At 43.4% G+C, this 19126-nt stretch overlaps 2 protein-coding genes and 1 pseudogene across 2 annotated transcripts; all 3 read left to right on the forward strand.

The window, feature by feature from the left end:
* Positions 1-1176: 1176 nt before the first annotated feature.
* On the forward strand, positions 1177-7772 carry LOC143010269 (uncharacterized). The gene is given in 8 exon segments (XM_076162517.1): positions 1177-1451; positions 2750-2916; positions 3214-4623; positions 4709-4945; positions 5047-5271; positions 5426-5480; positions 5702-6408; positions 6410-7772. Coding segments are annotated over 8 exon segments (3375 nt in total). The 5' UTR covers positions 1177-1243; the 3' UTR covers positions 6776-7772.
* Positions 7773-8965: 1193 nt separating this feature from the next.
* LOC143010245 (E3 ubiquitin/ISG15 ligase TRIM25-like) lies at positions 8966-12430 on the forward strand (annotated as a pseudogene).
* A 116-nt stretch (positions 12431-12546) lies between these two features.
* On the forward strand, positions 12547-18426 carry LOC143010274 (leukotriene B4 receptor 1-like). The gene is made up of 5 exons (XM_076162525.1): positions 12547-13077; positions 15152-15754; positions 16214-16414; positions 16563-16606; positions 16691-18426. The coding sequence occupies exons 2-5, from the start codon at positions 15161-15163 to the stop codon at positions 16977-16979; spliced, it is 1128 nt and encodes a 375-aa protein (XP_076018640.1). The 5' UTR covers positions 12547-13077; positions 15152-15160; the 3' UTR covers positions 16980-18426.
* Positions 18427-19126: the final 700 nt, after the last annotated feature.

Below are 19126 nucleotides of genomic sequence, written 5' to 3' on the forward strand. Positions count from 1 at the left end.
ACAGCATGTTCACACACACACACACACACACACACACACACACACACACGTGAGAACATAAATCAAAAACACAACCAACTGTACTTCAAACACACAGCATTTTGGTAACTATTCATAACTCTTATAGGCCTGACAAAACAGAAAGTCCTCCTAAGCTGCACCATCATGCTCATATCTGACATAAACAAGTAAATTAGCAAAACTTGCATCATCAGTAGTCTCGTCCAGTTCGATGGAATAATAGCGACTATCTTTAATGCGTTCAATCAGTGTCGTCTTAACGTCATCTGCCATGCCTCCTATTCTCCGCGACACTGTCTCATTTGAAAGTGGCACCAAATGTAACTGTTTGGCGATCTTCTCGCCACACATAATTTGTACCATCTCTTTTGCTAATGGTAAACACAACTGTTCACCAATTTTGTGTGGCGTATCGGCTTTCGCTTTGCGGAGGCTCGGCACGATAAAAAGCCTCCTGTGCTTTAACCACAGGTGTAGCACGGAACTGAATTGCGCATTTGGACTGCCTCAGTTCATCACGTTTGTGTACAAAAAACTCCACTGGTTTGTTATTCAGCATTGTGTGTTTTGTTGTAAGATGCCGTTTGAGATGCGATGGTTTCATGGAGTCATTGCTGAGATCATCACCACATACCACACACTGTGGCTTTGGCTCGTCCTCCGTCCCGCATTTTTCCGTATTGTTTTTCGCTTTTTGCAGCCAGCTACCGGTGCTGTGGACACTTCACACCACTTTTGTTGCTGCTAACGTTCGCACTCCGTTCACCGTCGTTCGGACTGTTTAAAATATCCTCCTCCTGATTCGCAGACTTTGTCCTTTTAGTTCCCCTCTGGAGCCACGACTTAAGTGGATTTGGGCCGCTCGTACTTTTTTCCCCCTATCTCCGCTTACCACCTCGCCATCACAGATAGGTTTAGCCTGTAATAGTCAGCTAATAGTTGAATAGCGCCACTATTGGTAAGGGGTAGTATTGTGCCGTGTGAAAACATTTATTTTAAGTCGCATTTACATTTTTTCATGGTACAGATTTTTTTTTCTTCCGCCCCGTACCTCCGCGTACCACCGGTGGGAGCCCGCATACCACCGGTGGTACGCGTACCACAGTTTGAAAATCGGTGCACTACGTCATGGGGCTCAATTACTCAAGGGGGCGCACAAGAGCAGACAGACGGCACTCGCACCTGCCGATACTCAGCACAATCTGTTCCACACAGGCACGGAATGATCACATATCCAGACACTTCACAATATACTATGGATCAATTTTGCCACTATCCAGTTTTCTTCGAGTGTCCCCGTCTGGAAAAAGAGCAAAAGAAACGAATAGAAAACTACTTTCAGATTCGCCGCAAATCAGGCGGAGGAGACTGCGGATCAATACAGACGGTGAACGATCAAGTTTACAGCATCGCTTTCAAAGATCATGCAGGTAACACAAACAAAATCAAATGTTGCTCATTGTTTGGTGGCTGTACTTTGTTGTTGAGTTCAGTGTTGTAAACAACTTCGCTTCTGAAAGTGAAAGTAAATGTTACGTCGGAAATTAAAGTTTGATCCCGTGTGTTTATTTCACACGTTTCTTCAAAATACAGTAAGTAAGAAAGAAAGAAATATGAATCCCAAATCGACGCCAACAACTTAATGACTTGCAGACAAACACACTATATGCGTCACTGCGTACAGGCTTACATAACGCAAGCAACTTTCACTTTGATTTGATTCATTGTGACAAAACAAAGCAGTATATCAAAAAATACACAGAATTTTTTTTAATAGAATTGGTACAACATCTGAAGAGGTTGAGTGTCCCAGATTAGGTCTTAAATCCAGTTAAAAAAAAAAATAATAAAAAAAAAAAAATCTCCTCCTGTAGCTCTTCATTCCAGCCGCTGCACCAACTGCTCTCACTGAAATCAACAATGCAACATGTAGAACGCAGCTACTATCCATGGATGTATTTGATAATAAATAGAATTAGTGTCAACAATGATGAGTGCCAAATATAGCTGGGCTGACTGTTACTGTTATGTTATGCATAGTGACCAATTAACGGAGACAGAGCTAAGAGGCTTATTCTTTTATATTTTTTTATTAATATAAAAAAAGTCCATTTCCTGTGCGCCCCGTTGAGTAATTGAGTCCATTTCCTGTCCAGATTTCCTGCTGTAACTATGTAACTATGTCCACAGTGGCCAGTTATCTCCACTCTAATGAGGATTTTTAAAGGACAGTTAATAAATTACATTACATTACATTACATTACATTACGATCATTTGGCAGACGCTTTTATCCAAAGCGACTTACATTACATTACCACCCTTCGCAGAGGGGGGAGCAATTGAGGGTTCGGTGCCTTGCTCAGGGGCACCTCGGCAGGGGCTCGAACTGGCGACCCTCCGGTTTCCAAGCAGAAGCACTACCCACTGAGCCACTGCCTCCCTCCCTAAATGCCATAGATATAATGTTTTCTTCCACAATATCAGTGTAAATATAAGCAGATGCAGATTTAGCCCTCATCATATTCTTAATTCTAGTTAATTTGTTGTCATTTTTGTTTCATGTTGCCATAGTCATTTCATATATTTAATCTCCAGCTCAAAATGTACTAGTTACTGTTTTTGAGTTCTGAACTCATTTATCGATGAACACTGACTACTAATTTGTTTCTTATGACAGAGAATTGTGATTCATGCTTAACAAGTGCTCAATATCCCTTTGAGTCCCAGCTCAACAAAGAGTCCTACAGCAGTCTGAGCATGTGTTGGAGTTTCCAGACGGCCCCCTGGTGTTGGTTGTCAGAGGCAGCCTGGAGCCTCCCAGCTCCTCGCCCGTCACCACCTCGCCTACAAACCAGTTAGTCGGACCAAAACTGAGCGCTACAACTCCAGCACAGGTCGGACACTCAGTACATGTGCACATATCTTCGAAAACAAATGCGGGGGGAAAAATGGAAAAAGGCAATAACTTGTGAAGATACATTTTAAATAAGACAATTTCAATTCAGAAATGACAATGTCAGCGATCAAAGTACTCACAATTACTCCTGCTACTGTAGATAAAATGGTTATTAACAGCAATTACTATCAAGTATTTCCTTTAATTATATTTTTGTGTTGTTGTTTTTAGTCAAAAAGATAAAAAATATTCTAATTTAATGAAGAATGAATGTAACGTTTGAATGTCTCTCCAGCAGCCCAGCCAACAGCCCATTCTTGCTCCAAACCTGCCACAAAGTAGTGCAGAATATGAACTGCAGCTAGACACGTACCTTCTCCGTTACCTAATGGACAGTCCCCGGGCTGAGAGGGAACTCCAGGAAGATCTCACCTCTGTGGCCTGCACGGCACAGCTTTATCCAGAGGAGGGGAGGGCATTAGTCAGGAGGTTACAACAAACAGGAGCTGTAGCCGACAAACAGTGGCAAGCTGAGGTAGACCAAATCTTTGACCAGGTTAAAGAGCGCTACTCCTGCCATTTCGAGTTGGACCCACACAAAATCAAAGTTCTGCTTCTGCCCTGCAGCTCTCATAAGGCCATAGGTGAGGTGATGGTGTACAGTATGGTAGGACTGGCCATTGTGGTTGGAGAAAGTTCTCAGGTTCATGCCAGGTTGAGGGAGGTGGAGGATTTGTGTCTTCAAAGGCAAGGGTCAAGTGTAGTGAAGAAGAAGATGACTCGTCGATTAGGTGAGGCCAAACTACGCCTTCTCTGGAAAGAGATTGACCAGAGTCTGGGAGGGGATGTTCCTGGGGTGAAGGCAATGCGTGGAGATGGAGGTCAGTTAGTCCTGGAAGGTTCTGTGGAGGAGATTGTTAAGGCTGGAGATTGGCTCACAGAGAAAAATAATTTGGTGTTACAGAGGAATGTTTCTGACTTCAGCCCACATCTTTTGGTCTTCCTCAGCAAGGCACATAAAGGTCCAGGGGTGCTCTGTGACTTCTTAGGCATTGATGGCGAAGTGGAACTAGAGGTAGGAAACATTGAACTTCGTATCTTCGCCCTCTCTTCTGATAAACTGGATGAAACGGAAATAGCACTGCGAGGAAAGTTCATGGAAGTTAAGGTTGATGTTCCTGACTGTCCTGATGTGCCGACTGAGCTGAAGCTGAAGCTGGAGTCTAAAGCAATTCAGATGAACCAGGGAAATTGTAGGCCTATGGTGCGGTTTGTCTCAGGTGGCATAGTTCACTTAATAGGCCACACCGAAGAGGTTGAAGAGCTGAATGAGATTATCAATCAATTTATCTTGGGTCAGGCCAGCAGTGAACTCCATCTCCCTTCCCCAGAATTAGCACATTGCTTACCACAACTGTTGGACGATTGTGACCTTTCAGAGGTGACTTTTCATCCTGAAGCCATCACACCACACCACACAGTGGTGAAAGTGAAAGGTCCATCGGGCAGAGTGGATGAGGTTGTGACCAAGGTGCATCGCCTTCTGGCCTCCACATGTCAGGATGAAGTTTTAGAAGATTGCAATGAAGATTTTGGGTTCATGTCGGCTGCATCCGCTCCAGATGCAGCGAGAGGAGCTACTGCAGGAGCTTCCCGTGCCCGCGTCCAGATTGAGTTTGTTGAGGGATTCATCGAGACTCAGCAGGTGAGAAACTGAGCATAGATTTTGACAACTTTCACAAGTATTATGTCATTTGACCAGTTTTGACACTCCTGCTGTCTTTTTATAGGTCGATGCTCTTGTGTGTCCTATGATGAACTGTGATCCGTTCTCTACCCGTGTGGGAAACACTTTGAGGGGTGTGGTTGGACCGGGGCTGTGTGCCAGTTTTCACAGGAAAGCAAAAGAAGAGATGTTTCCTGGTGACGCAGTCCTGGTGGAGGATTTGCCCAGACTTCCAACTAACTCAGTGTTCTTTCTCAACCTCCACCCATGGGATAATAGCCAAGATGGAACTTCAGTGGCGGTAAAATACCGTTAGTCAATTGCTTGCGGTGCCACACAATGTGCACCCTTTCCAACCCAATGAATGTACCTTGACACTCCTTGAATTGTGACCTGTTCCAGATTCTGAGGCAGGGCTTTGGCAGCATCCTGGCCTCTTGTGATGACAGAGGCATTGGCTCTATTGCTGTCCCTGTAGTTGGGACCGGTGCTGTCCTGCGTTTTCCATACAATGTGGCAGCCAGTGTCTTACTAAAGGAAGTACATGCATTTGAAGCAACCTGCACCAGCAGGAACCCATTCCTGGTCCGCTTCATCATTCACCCCAGTGACAAAGAATCTGGCAAGGTAATGGAACTGTCTTGTCAATGTGTTGAGTGTTAAGTTATTGAGATGCCTTCAAATCTCACATGTGATAGTTAATTAGCATGATGATTGATATGCTCCAGGTTTTTTTCTCACACGTGTTTTGGAACATAACCATTAATATTTGTCTGTCCAGGCATTTCAGTCTGCCCAGGGGGCTTCTGAACCCAGAGACGCTGTTCCGGACCAAGGTGGGTGCAGCTTTGCAATTTGATCCAGATTTGGCCATAACACAATATACTGGTTAATGAAAGTGAGCTACTGCCTTCGTCTTGTTGTCACAATGTCTTTAAGCCCTTATGGCTCGTCCAGCAAAAGTACCTGTAAATCTCCCTTAGAAGCTAAAAGTTGCAAGATAAGTTCAAAAGTAATGAATCAAGTGTGCTTTAACAAAATCATTATTCTCTTCTAGAACTGCTCACAAGGAGGATTGTTGTTCTGGGAAAAACTGGAGCTGGGAAAAGCAGCCTGTCAAACACCATATTTGGAGAGTACATGTTCCCCACAAACAGTTCTGCAAACGCTGGAACGGGTGACTGTCGAGCAGAAAGCAGATCTGTCAATGGAAGAAGGGTCACGATGATAGACACTCCTGGCTTCTTTGACCCAGATCGGTCTGACCAGGACCTGAAGAGAGAGATAGTGAAGTGTGTCACAGAGTGCTCTCCTGGGCCTCACGCCTTTCTCATCGTGCTGAAAGTGGATAAATTCACAGTCCAAGAGAAGGAAGTCATCGCTAAAATCAGTCAGGTTTTCTCAGAAGAAGCGTTCAAATTCGCCACCGTCGTCTTCACTCATGGCGACCAGCTCGATGAACAGAAGACAATTCAGGAGTTTGTCAACCAGAATGAAAGTCTGAGGGATCTGGTGAGGAAGTGCGGAGGGCGGTGCCACGTCATTGATAGCAAACACTGGAACGGCTCGCAGGAGAACTACAGGAGCAATGCGTTTCAGGTGACGAAGCTGCTCAACTCAATAGAAAAGATGGTGATGAAGAATAAAGGAAGCTGCTACACCAATGAGATGCTGCAGGTAGTAGAGAGAGAAATTCAGCAAGCAGAAGCACACATTCGAGATTCATGTGATAATATGACACCGGAAGAGATTAGAAAGGAGGCAAAAAAAAGTTGTGTTTAAGAGGTTTCTGATTACATTAGCAGGTACGGCGACGGGAGCAGTGTTAGGCGCTTTTCTTGGTGTCGCTGCTATGGTTGGAGTGGTCATCATGGCTGTGCGGCAGACCACGGCAATAGGTATACAGGGAGCAGTAGGAGGAGGAATGATTGGAGCAGTAACTGCCGGAACAGTGTTAGCTGCGTCCACAGCTGTTATTGCCACAGCAGGAGCCGTAGCTGGAGGTGCCATCGGGTATAACGCAATCGAGGCGGCAGAGACTCCGGGAGAGGCGGCAGAGATGGCGGCTAAGGCTGTGTTTTGCAAAGCCAAAGATGCTTTAGAGCGAGCTATGGGTACCATGAAACAGTGAAGTGATCACGATCGATCGGAAGTATTATGTTTATATATTATTGTTTAAAACCGTTTCACTCTACACACTAATAAATTAGGCGATGATGGACTCTATTATATTGTTTTGTTTTTCCAATGTATTTTTATTGAATGACAATGCGCTTACAGTTATGGGACATTTTAGAGATCGCTTTTTGGTACAGAAAGAGGGTGGGGGGGAGAGAGAGAGGGAGAGAGAAGAAAGAAATGTTCACTCAGACCTATGGAATATGATACACACGTGGACAAAATGTACAAGGAGTCAAGGGGACGGTGACTTGGGGTGACGACCTGTACAGTCAGGTTCATAACAGCGTTGTTGGAAACAAGATGTATTTTTATTATTATTATTTTACTTTTCTAAATAACAAACAGGAGGCAGAGAGAGAGAAAGGAGAACTGAACCCTGAAGAGAATCAGTAAGTTAATGTTCTAGTTAATTAAGATAATAGAGTGACAAAACAGGGCAACAGCAGAAAGCCACAGCCATTGGAGGTTGTGTAGAAATGTGTTGCTAGTTCGATGATCTCATAGGTACAGTTTTTACAGGATGACATACAACAGTGCAGGCAGCTATGGATCACAGCATTGGCTGTGGTGGGAGAAAAAGAGCAAAAGAAATGGACAGACACAAAGAGGGGGTGCGGGGGAGGAGAGAAAAACAAAAAGGGAATTCCCACCCAAAGAACCCACCCACCCCAACAGTCACACAACCACACATTCACACATCCCCATCCTGGCCCGCCTGCGATAAAGAAACTATTTGGTATTCAGGTTTCCTGTCATAGGTCTATCTATAAGATCTATAAGGAAGGAAAGAAATGGTTGCCATTTGTGGTAGAACTTATCAGTGTGTGTCCTCATATTGTACTTGGTTTTCTTGAGTTTAAGAAAAAACACCTTGTCCCTCAACCGTTGTGCAGGATTCTTTGTATTGTTTTGTGTACCAGTTACATAATAAAAAAGCTGGTTGCTCAGTCTTGTCCTTTGTCTCTTTCATACTTCACAGTCTGTGTGTCTGTTCTGTTATATAGAGTGACTATGTATCATATTCAATTGAATTAAATTTTATTTATAAAGCACCAAATCACAACAAATGTTATCTCAAGGCACTTTACATAGAAAATACAATACAAATCATGGCTCCAAGGGCTCAAAAAACAGGAAATACAAATGACAATGCAGTGGCAGGGCTTGTATTTACAACGGAACCTCACATTAACAGAGAGGAAAGATGTGCTGATCTGGATGCTCACAGTGTTTGTGTAAGTGTTTTTTGATACAGAAAGGGTGAAAAAGAGAGAAGAAATGTTGTCTCAGACCTATGGAATGTGATACACACAAATGTACAAAATGTATAAGGAGACGAGGACGGTGACGGGCTGACGACCTGTACAGTCAGGTTGTTTATAACAGCATTGTTGTAGATAAATAGTTTTCAGTGTCAAAGTAAAACTAGTGAGGCCACCTTATCCAACTTCTGCTAGTTTGGTCCTTGTGTGTAACAGATTATTTATTTGTATGATTTTACTTTTGTAAATAACACAGAGGAGAGAACAGAGGTAAAGAGAGAGGGAGAGAGAGAGAGAGAAAGGAGACCTGAAACCCTGAAGATAAACTGGCTATGTAACGTTCAAGTTAATTAAGAGAAGGGACAAAAGGCAACAGCAAAAAGCCACAGCTGTCAAAGGTTGAAATGACACAATGGTGTGGATGCAGTTGTAAATGTGTGGATCAGCGTTAGTTCGATGATCTCGTAGGTACAGTCACAGGATGACATCATACAGCAGTGCAGGCAGCTACGGATTGCATCATAGGCTGTGGTGCGATCAAGAAACTGGTGTTCAGGTTTTCAGTCAATGGTTTGTCAGTCTCTGTAGAGGTCAGAGGTCAGACTTAGCTGTGCTCATGAGGATTTATCAATCTGTGTACACTGACTACTTATGTAATCCTGCCACTCTCATATCTTCATTCTTACCCTTACTCACTCCTATCACACAGACACACCAACACACACACACACACACACACACACACAAACACACACACACACACAGGCAGGTGATTTGGATCACCTGTGTGTGAAGGAGGAGCCAAGAATTCAGGTCTCCCTTTTGTATTTCCAGAGAAAAGAAACTCCAGTTTGCTTTCCAGATGGTGTGTCAGTAAAATGGCTGAATCCAAACAGCGGCAGGAGAAGTCTGGAGTTGACCTGGACCAGGATGAGTTCTGCTGTTCAGTATTTCTGGACCTCCTGAAGGACCCAGTCACTTTAAACTGTGGACACAGCTACTGCAGAATCTGTATTGAGGGCTACTGGGATCAGGCGGTGGTGAAGGTGGAGTACAGCTGCCCTCAGTGCAGAGAGGCCTTCAGTCCCAGATCTGTGCTGAGGAAGAACCACATGCTGGCTGAGGTGAGGGAGGACAAGGACTGACAGGAGAGTTGGTAGAAATAGTAGTTAGTGCTGATGCTTGTATGAGTGATTTTGGAAGTCAAAGGATCATTAATCCAGTCCACAGTTTGAATCAGTGTGCTCCATTTTATAGAATTCAGCTTTTGTCTTTCAACCTTCCACCAATAAGTAAACAATAATGATTACTATGATGATAGAACAAGGATGAATACGCAAGAAATGCAGAAACTAAGAAATAACTAAAAAAGGACTTGTGGTTGATGAATATTTGACATGTGGCGTGTCCCACTTATTAGTCCTCACGTCCTCCTCCAGGTAGTGATGAAGCTGAAGACATTACGATCATTTGGCTGACGCCTTTATCCAAAGCGACTTACATTACATTTACCACCCTTCGCAGAGGGGGGAGCAATTGAGGGTTCGGTGCCTTGCTCAGGGGCACCTCGGCAGGGGCTCGAACCGGCAACCCTCCGGTTCCCAAGCGGAAGCTCTACCCACTGAGCCACTGCCTCCCTGAAGAAGAGCAGCAAATGTCCTTCACCCGTCGCTGTTCTGGCCTGTGCCGGCCCGGCGGACGTGGTCTGTGATTTCTGTTGTGGGCCCAGATGCGTCAAAGCCGTGAAGTCTTGCATGATTTGCATGGTGTCCTACTGCGCAGTTCATGTGGAGCCTCACTACAGCGTTTCCGTGTTTCAGAAGCACAAGCTGGTTTCAGTCTCGATCCCGCTGCATGAAAAGATATGCACCGAGCACAATAAACTGCTGGAGATCTACTGTCGGGCAGACAGGCAGCTTATTTGCTCTCTGTGTGCCATTGAGAAGCATTGGAATCACCAAACGATGCCTGCGTTGGTAGAAAAGGCGGCGGAACAGGTACACAGACATTTCTCTCATGAAAGGGCATAAGTGAGCCCATAGGCTGAAAGGTCAAAGATCTAGGACCGTAAAACCTACTTATTAACAAACAAGCCTTTTCATCATCGGTTTAATGTTTGATTGCGTCAACAAATCTTCCAGAAACAGCTGGTTGTGACTGAACAGAAAGTCCAACAGAGGGTCCAGAAGAGAGATAAGGAGCTGAAGGAGCTGAGCAAAGTTATGGAGGATCTGAAGGTGAAATCTGTCAACGGTGTATGATCATACGAGTGCATGATGCGGGAAAACACAGGTCTGGATTGTACATTTAGATTTTAGGGGGACATTAAGCAAATTAAGCAGCACGCACATTGCTTGGACAATATCCACGCAATGTATAAACCCACGGTTCCTGATCTTCCATGATTGCTTCCTATACTTCTGTAACATGCTGATCTGCACCTTTGCCACCACCAGGGTTGTGCTCAGACTTCAGCGGACACTTGCGACAGGATCTTGACCGAGCTGATTGCCTCTATTGAGCGGCGACGCGGCGATGTGAGGAGGCTGATCAGTGCCCAGGAGCAAATCGCAGTCTCCCAGACCGAAGGGCTGCAGCTGCAGGTGGAAGAGGAGGTCTGCAAGCTGAGGAAGATGGAAGGTGAACTGAAACACCTCTCCACTGTTGACGACAACCTTCAGTTCATTCAGGTACTGTATCTGGAGAGTCAGATCTCTGGAAAACATTACCCATGGGCTCTATCTAGTGGTGGATGGTGACATTGCACCCAACTGATTAGCATAGCTAGGGAATCCTTATTAATGTAAGATGAGATTTATTTTCATTTATTGGGCTGTACATCTTTGATAGTCGTAGTTCATTTAATATTCTAATTTACAATATTTATTTTAGTTTGTAATACATTATAAGGGACAAGTTATCTGTCCATAGGAACGTTAATTGTAGAGTGCTAAGGATGGGGGAATGATTTAGGCAAAGGACGAGAGAGGGGAGTGGCGCGAAGAAGTAGTCCCGTGCCTTGCTTGACACTCACCCAAAGAAGACGACCCTAATATCGGCCGTTCCATTAAAACAGTAAATGCTTCACTTCACGATTTTGTGTCTTTAAATTCGGCTTCAATTATATCCAGAGCTTCCGGTCTCTGTCCAGTCCTGACAAGTCTCCAGACAAGCTACCTGACTCTGTTCTTCGTCCTCAACGCTCCTTCAGGGATTTGGTTGCCTGTGTGTCTGACCTGAGGACCGAAGTGGAGAGCGTTCTGAAGGACACGTGGCCCAGATTCTCTGCCACAGGTAGCAGACGATGACGCCAGACTACACTCCAGCCGTGAATATATCTCTTTGGCTTAATTTCAGCACCTTATGTGGATTTTTCACTGCCACCAGCTCTAAAAACCAGAGACGAGTTCCTAAAGTGTAAGCAGATTTCATTTCACTACATTCGTGCCTAATCACAGAGCATTTGTAGTCTGAAATCATACTTTCCATTGTGTTTGGCTTTTATTTGTCTCTGGAATAGCCTGCGAGTACACATGAGATGTTTTCTAGAAATATTGGGATTGCAGCTTCATAAAGCAGCAGTCTGTAAGATTGTTTGCTCAGATTCAATCAGTAGGATGCGCTACAGAGATATGATTTTAATTGATCAAGAGATTAAGTGACATCCTGTAGGTTCGAGAGGCAAGTAAAAGCCACAGTCAATGTCAAGTAGAATTGCACAAATGGCCTCTGAGGCTTCACTGAATAGCAGCAAGGTGACTTATCTCTATGCTTATCTCTACCTGCGGGATGAAGAGCGCAGGGTGTTTCCTTGGACCAGCCCGTATTCCACCCACCCAAGCAGGTTTGCAAAGTTTCCACAGGTGTTATGCGCACAGGGTTTGTCAGATCAGCGTTACTGGGAGGTGGAGGGGAAGGCTCGCACTCTGTCTGCAGCCGTTTCGTACAAAGACATCAAACGAGCTGCGGACGAGTCAGAGTTCGGAAAAAATGACCTCCTGGAGTTTAGAGTGCCGCCCGGACGGTTACACCTTCAAGCTCAATATATATAGATATGTAGAGTAAATGGTTTTAATCCACCTATAAAAATGTGTTTCCATCTCTGACCATTTGTTTTTGTTAGATGTTGGTGCTAAAATGGTTTAAAACCAAGAAACGCAAGTCAACCACTCGATTCTGCAAACATTTTTCAGTGGATTGTTTTACATGGAAAGACCTGTGTAACACATTCATTCACTTCAAGTATTAGGAAATACAGATTGAATCCAAAAGCAATCATCCTTGCTCCGTTTGTACTAAAAAATCCGTGTTTTCAGTTTTCCCAGGAGAAATGAACTGAGTGTTGATTTCTGATTGTGTCTTGTTTTTAACGCAACTAATGTAAGAAAATGGATACATGAACAATAAATAAAGGTTAAAAAACTATTATTAATTAATCCTCTGCTTTTCATTTGCAATACAGTAGAGTCTATATGGGGTGCAAGGATTTTATGTACTTGGAATGTCCCATTCATACTCACTGAACATCTTGACTTTGTATCCTCAAAACTGCCTTAAGTCTCATATTTCCTATCTGAGACAAACCAGCTTTGCTAAAAACGCAGGAATGTCCTTTTGGAAAAACAAGCAACCTTGAAATTTGAACATGTTTAGTGGAATTAAGGTTTCTAGCCATGATCCAAAAGTGTAGGTTTGTGGGTGTGTGTGTCAAGATCAGTTCTCCTCTGTACAAATGACATTCCTTATTTGAGAAGGATGATGACAGGTCTCCAGGGCGGAGGCATGGACAGGTAAACAAGATGGACACACCTTCTTTCCTGTCTCACTGACCGACATGTTAAGGCAAGCATGACAAATCGAGAGAGAGAGAGAGAGAGAGAGAGAGAGAGAGAGAGAGAGGTTATGACAGCTGCAATATCTCCAGTCTTCTCCTCCAGCTGGTGCCACCTTCAGTCACTTTCCTCTGTCGGGGTTTCTACTTGATGCCTTGGTGAGTTATTTTTGTCTTATTTGTGAATCATCCAGTAAACAAAGTCTCTTGGTCGCCATATACACTTAATAACTGGGTTATCTTGAGTTAAAAAATGTAAAGATTGAATCGTCTTTTTGCGTTTTGTTATGTATCTTTCATGCTTTTATTCTGTTGGCTGACCTTTTAAGCATATATACATGAATTGGTGTGATTTCCGAAGGTGTGCTTGTCTAGCGTCCTAGATGAAGCAGTTGTGTGTGTGTGCGTGAGTCACACAAACGCACCTTTTCTTTAGTCACTATTTACGACGCACGTCTTGTGTTTGCAAAGGCGATAAGTCAGAAAAACTTCATTCCAACGACACAAATCTCTGTTTCTCTCTCCGTGTCACTGTTAATGTGGCCATACCGGCTTCCTGTAAACACTCTCCATGTGGTCACCCCCTCCCTCTGAAACACACAAATGCCGTTTTCCTCCCAATATGCTGCATTATGCATGACATCACTCAAAATGTCTCTATACTGTAGTTATGTAATGCTGGCTGTACAAGCGAAGCATAGCTATATTTTCCCATACAGGGCGTGGGCAACCTCTCCAAGCTTACTCGTCCACCAAAAAACGGTCCAATTAATCTATGTGATTTAAGGTTTTTATACTGCTGAAAATATGTGATTGCACAAGGCTGAGAAGATTATTTGTGATTGGTTCTTTTCCTTCTCAACATGTTCACATTAATATGTCAAGTAATCACAATTACCCGCCTACAGGCCGGCATACACATGCATTTCGCAGCAGGCTAGAAAGCATTTACGAGTTTTCACTCATTGTACGCAGTGATGCTGCAGCAAGGAAGGGAAGGTCAAACTGTATCAATGTGGGTTTTGCACAAGGTTCTGAGCCAAACTTGACACACTTCGGCAAACAATGCCAGAATGAGTTTTGTTGCCTTTAGGGTGAGTTCAAAAGCACAATTTATTCGATTTTCATCAAAGTGATGAAATGAATGCAGTTGACGTGCTACAACAAGCGCATTGAAGTAGTTGTACAACATGTCACCTTTGTTTCATTTGTGAAGAACATAAAACCAAATCTCCTCAGAAGTTGAGTAATGAAAACTCACAACTGATATTACATTTTCCAAAGACAAACTACTTAGAGGATCCTCTTTCAGCTACAATAGGGCAATTTAACACAGGGTTGAGTGATACATTCTGAGTCAAGCTTGACACACTCCTGATTTTTCCTTGCTTAAGGGTGAGTTTAAAATCACAATGAGCTATTTTACGATACCATCACAGAGTTGAAATGAGCAGATTATATGACTTTGAAATCTGTCTTTCTGCCTAATGTGGCATGCTCAGAATTTACCAATCAAGTGCTTAAATCATGTGTTCCGAATGATGGCACATGCCATCAAGCTATCTCCAGCTCTTACGTTGTGTGTTTCTTGTCACTGCAACAACTTACACGATGACTTTCATACTGTTATTCATAATTTAAAGTAACAGCAGAAAGATCAGACAGGTTTGGTTAGTTGATGTGTGTGAAGTGTTTGATTACATTTGTGGCTGGAAAGACGGAGAGAGATTTGAGAAGAGTCTATCTGCACGGCAGACTGAGGGTGTGCTTGTGTTGAGTAAGACTCCAGATATGTTTTACAAGTGATGACATGCTATTTCATAGCTTCTTATCCCTGTAACATATAAAACGTCTAATGAATAAATTGTGTTGAGAGAGAGAGAGAGAATATAAATCTTCCAATACTTTCACATTAATATTTTCTACGCTCATGTCTGGACTTGCTCTTCAGGAATTAGGCCTCTCAGTTAAAACCTGTTAGAGTTGCAACACACTCCCCACGCTTTCCTGTAAAACATGCGCACACACGCACACACGCACGCACGCATGCACGCACGCACGCACGCACGCCGAACGCACACGTGAAGGGAAACGTGGGCAAAATAAAATATTGTATTTGAAATGTGCGCCATAGGCAGTGCCAACCAGTGCAAAGCAGTGCATGCGGATGGATTGTTTTAAAGCTACAGACAGTGACTCTGCTCTAATCATTAAAATCTTTTGTCATTGGTAGGAGACTAAAATGGACCAGAACAATGGAAGTTACCGTTTCCAGAACTCCTCTGGACCCACCACTGTCGGCATGAGCACAGCGGCCATCACTGTGGGCATGAGCACGGCTGCCACCTTTGTAAGCATGGGCTCAGCTGTCACCGCTGTGGCTGCTCTAATCCTCAGCCTCGTATTTGTTTTGGGCGTCCCTGGAAACCTCTTTATCATCTGGAGCGTCCTGGCGCAAGCTCGCAAACAGTCCGTCACCACTCTCCTCATCCTCAATCTGGCCTGTGCTGACGGCTCTCTGATGGCCCTCACTCCGTTCTTCATCATCTACCTGCTTCTGAATAAGTGGGTGTTTGGGAATGTGATGTGTAAAGTCCTCTTCTACCTCTGTCTGGCCAACATGTATGCCTCCATACACCTCATCACGCTGATGAGCCTCTACAGGCTGGTGGCGGTGCTGTGGCCGCAACGAGCTGTTTTCATTACTGGCCGGAGGACTGTATTGCGGGTGCTGGCAGTGGTGTGGGTCATGGTGATGGTCGCCTCTCTGCCTGCAGTCATCTTCAGGAGTGAGCGTGAACACAAGTGTGATTCATTTCATGATAACGACGGCCAAGTGAGTGACCTGATTATACCTTCCTTATACTATCAATGGAACGTCCAACCATCTCAAGTCCATTTCGGACCTTAGATGGTTTTCTTTCTAATGAACCATTCCAGAATCTCCTCCTTGGTCTATTTCTATTGCAAGCAATACCAAATACCAAAAGCAACTTTAAGGAACCTGGGGCTAAAGCTATGAGTTAGTTAGCAGTTATCACATACAAATGCAGGGGTTTCACTCCTTGGTGTTGCCACTTCAGCTTGATTGTTCAGTAGCTGGCATCGACAGAGGCTCCTGCATGGGGATGAAGTGGGTTCTTGCATAGTATGGTTGGATATTGCTTACGTAACGACTCACAAGTGTAGTACTTATTTCAAACACAGTGTAGGTGACAGGGTTCAGAATCCAAATCAAACATTTTTGCACAACTTGCACGCCTCCACACCATCTGGTCTCATCTCATCCGCACAGGTGATCCTCCAGTACACGCTTGAGCTGGTGTTGGGTTTCTTAATCCCCTACGGGGTGATTGTAGGAAGCTACATCTGCATACTGCGTCGGATCCGACAGACCAAGTTCCGCCGTCACATCCGCAGCGAGAAGCTCATCCTGGCCATCGTGGTCATCTTCTGCGTCTTTTGGTTACCCTACCACCTCATCAACATGGTGCAAGTATGTGGCTTATGTCGACATCCGTTGGCACAAATAACACATAGATCAAAAGCAATAAAGGGAATACAAATCTTACCTCAGACTTTCATGCATGAAGTGATGAAGCCATTTTTTATTTGAGTAATGTTAGACCCTAATATGTCCGCAGGTTGCAGCAGCTTTGTGTCCAAAGGGCTCTGATGTGAGAGCACTGTAAGTGTGGCGAGATTTGTATACATCATACATATTTGCTATGAACAGTGTCTTGACAAAAATGCTCTGTTCAATTTCCTCCAGGCTGACTAAAGTCGGGATGATTAGCCGCCCAGTCACTTCTGCTCTGGCCTTCACCAGCAGCTGTGCCAACCCAGTGCTCTACTTCTTCGCAGGAAAGTCCTACATCCGCAGAGAGGGCCTGGCATTCATGGCACGACTTTTCGAGGCCACTGGACTAGACTCTGGGGCAAGGAAGAGCCGACAGAACAGCCGAGACAGAGACGCGGACGGAGTCATGTTAAAGGACAGAGTTCCAGACTCCAACATCAACACAAACTTTAACGTCAAACCAGTGAAGAACGGAAAATAGAGGAAGAGAGGTTGATGTATGAATTTTCGTGAACTTGAAAGGTGCAAACAAGCAGGGGGTAATGTTTTGGTCTCTGCCAATCTGACCTGGTGCCTTTCACATCACAGGAATTCTGTCAGGAACTTTTCAGGAACTCAGGAGCTCAGGAATTTTCTTTGGCACCAAGGAACCCAGTATCCAATCGGGAATGTGAACTATAGTTCCTGAAGCAGTTTTAGCGCCTACAGGGTTGTGACTTTCTGATGCTTCAGGAAGTGCTTACTGATTTGTCCGATGAAAGCTTCTCCCAACACTTAAGATCTTGTTGTTTCCTCGCCAACATCAGCCAAGAAATTGCAAATTGGAAAAAAGAAAACATTCCTCCATTTTTTTGTGCTGTTGTCTTTTGTGTGTTGCCGTGGAATTTTTTACTTGAAGTGCTGATTGAACAACAGCAAGAAGCTCCCTGAAGGAACTACGCAGTTCCTACTCTGATAGTTTCAGGTAAAGTAGTTCCTAATTGAACTGTATGTCCAACTGCAGGACTACAGATTTGCCTGCTGCATAAGTTCAAACTCTTTCTGAGACTGTAAACAAATGTTCTGACGTGACGCAGATGTGGTGCAGGTGGTGCTTATACACAAAGACTTCCAATAAGCATCACACTACTAGGTCATTACTGGCCTGGTTTGACTCGCATCCTGCTTTGAACTGTTGTGCAGGAGCCACATGGGTACTTTCCACGTCGTGTCATCACAGGTCATCTTCACTGGGCCCTGAAACTCACCTTTATTTCAAATATAGGGGCACTTTGAACAGCCTTGGGGGCCTTCTTTTCATTGTGCATGTTTACAGTAATGTCAGTACAGTAATGTAAATGGTTTATGCTTTAGCCATGATTGCCTGTGTAATTTAGTCTGAAGCCTTTAAAGGACAACATGAACTGAAATTGTGAATGTTGTGATACCGCAATGATGAGCTCAGATTCAAAACAACACTTGATTTTTAAATTTTTCACATATATATATTTACATATATGTAAAAAACATTGTCACTCTCTTTTTCTGTTATGCACTTTGCGCCCTTTTCATTGAATTTGGCAAAAGTTGCAAACAAGATGATGCATTTTGTTTTTGCGAAAAAATGGCTTAAAAAAACAGAAAACATCAAGGCACAGATGAAAAGTGATCATTCTTTCTGCAATTTTTCAGGAACCATTCAATACAATATTTTTTATTTTTAAGTACAATTTTGAATGTATTTCTAAAAGGAATTCTAAGACAATCTGGTACTGCTTCTCCAGTGTTTCCAACTTTCTACTTGTTTCTACAAATGGGCCAAAACGTAACAAAAAGGACTTTGGACTCCAGAGGGTTAAAGAGACTGTTTTGATATTTCACACATGAACAAACGATTAAATGTGGAAGATCTAAATGCAGTGAATTAAAACCTTGGATTGCAACTTGGATATGTTCTGTTTCCTTGGTGGTAATTTAAGACGATTGCTGTGTTGTAAGAGGAATGTTGTAGGGTTGTATACCTGCCAGAAAACCTGGTGCAAGAGAACAGATGCTTGCACACTGTGCAAACTCATGTAACAACAAGATCCTGGAAAGTTACTAGATAATCCCCCATAGCAGTTCTCCCTCAAGACAAATGTTGTTACCGAAACATGACACAGTCACTAATATCTGGCCCTGCATGGTCCCCGCTTTCTTCCTTAAAGTTTCAATTGTATCCATCCTCTGGTGTAAAAAAGTCAGTTTGCATTTAGACTTTTTACTGTAGGGTCTCACTTATGAATTTATTATTTTAATTTCCCCAGTCAATTTTCTAGCATATTCTATCTTTCTTAAAACAATTGTCTGGATTTAAGGTAATTTGTCCCTTGATTTTTGAATCCACAAAATGAAGAAATCAATTGAAATCAAATCAGTTATGTTTTTATTATCTTCCCTGTTTATCTGCTTTATTTATGTGATGTTATTGATTTTATCTCCAGAGTTTCTGTACACACTTATTCTTTTTTTTTCGATTTGAGAAACAATTACAACAGTTGCGCAACAATATTCTTGATTCAAAGAAGAATCCTTCTCTAGTAGTGTTTTTCTTTTTATTTCTCCAAAAATCTTGTTTTGGAGTATTTGTTCATGTACTGTTTCTACTGA

Source organism: Genypterus blacodes, unplaced genomic scaffold (genome assembly GCF_046128005.1).
Source record: "Genypterus blacodes isolate CSIRO-AG114 ecotype Tasmania unplaced genomic scaffold, CSIRO-AGI_Gbla_v1 ptg000122l_1, whole genome shotgun sequence".
Taxonomy (NCBI): Eukaryota; Metazoa; Chordata; class Actinopteri; order Ophidiiformes; family Ophidiidae; genus Genypterus; species Genypterus blacodes.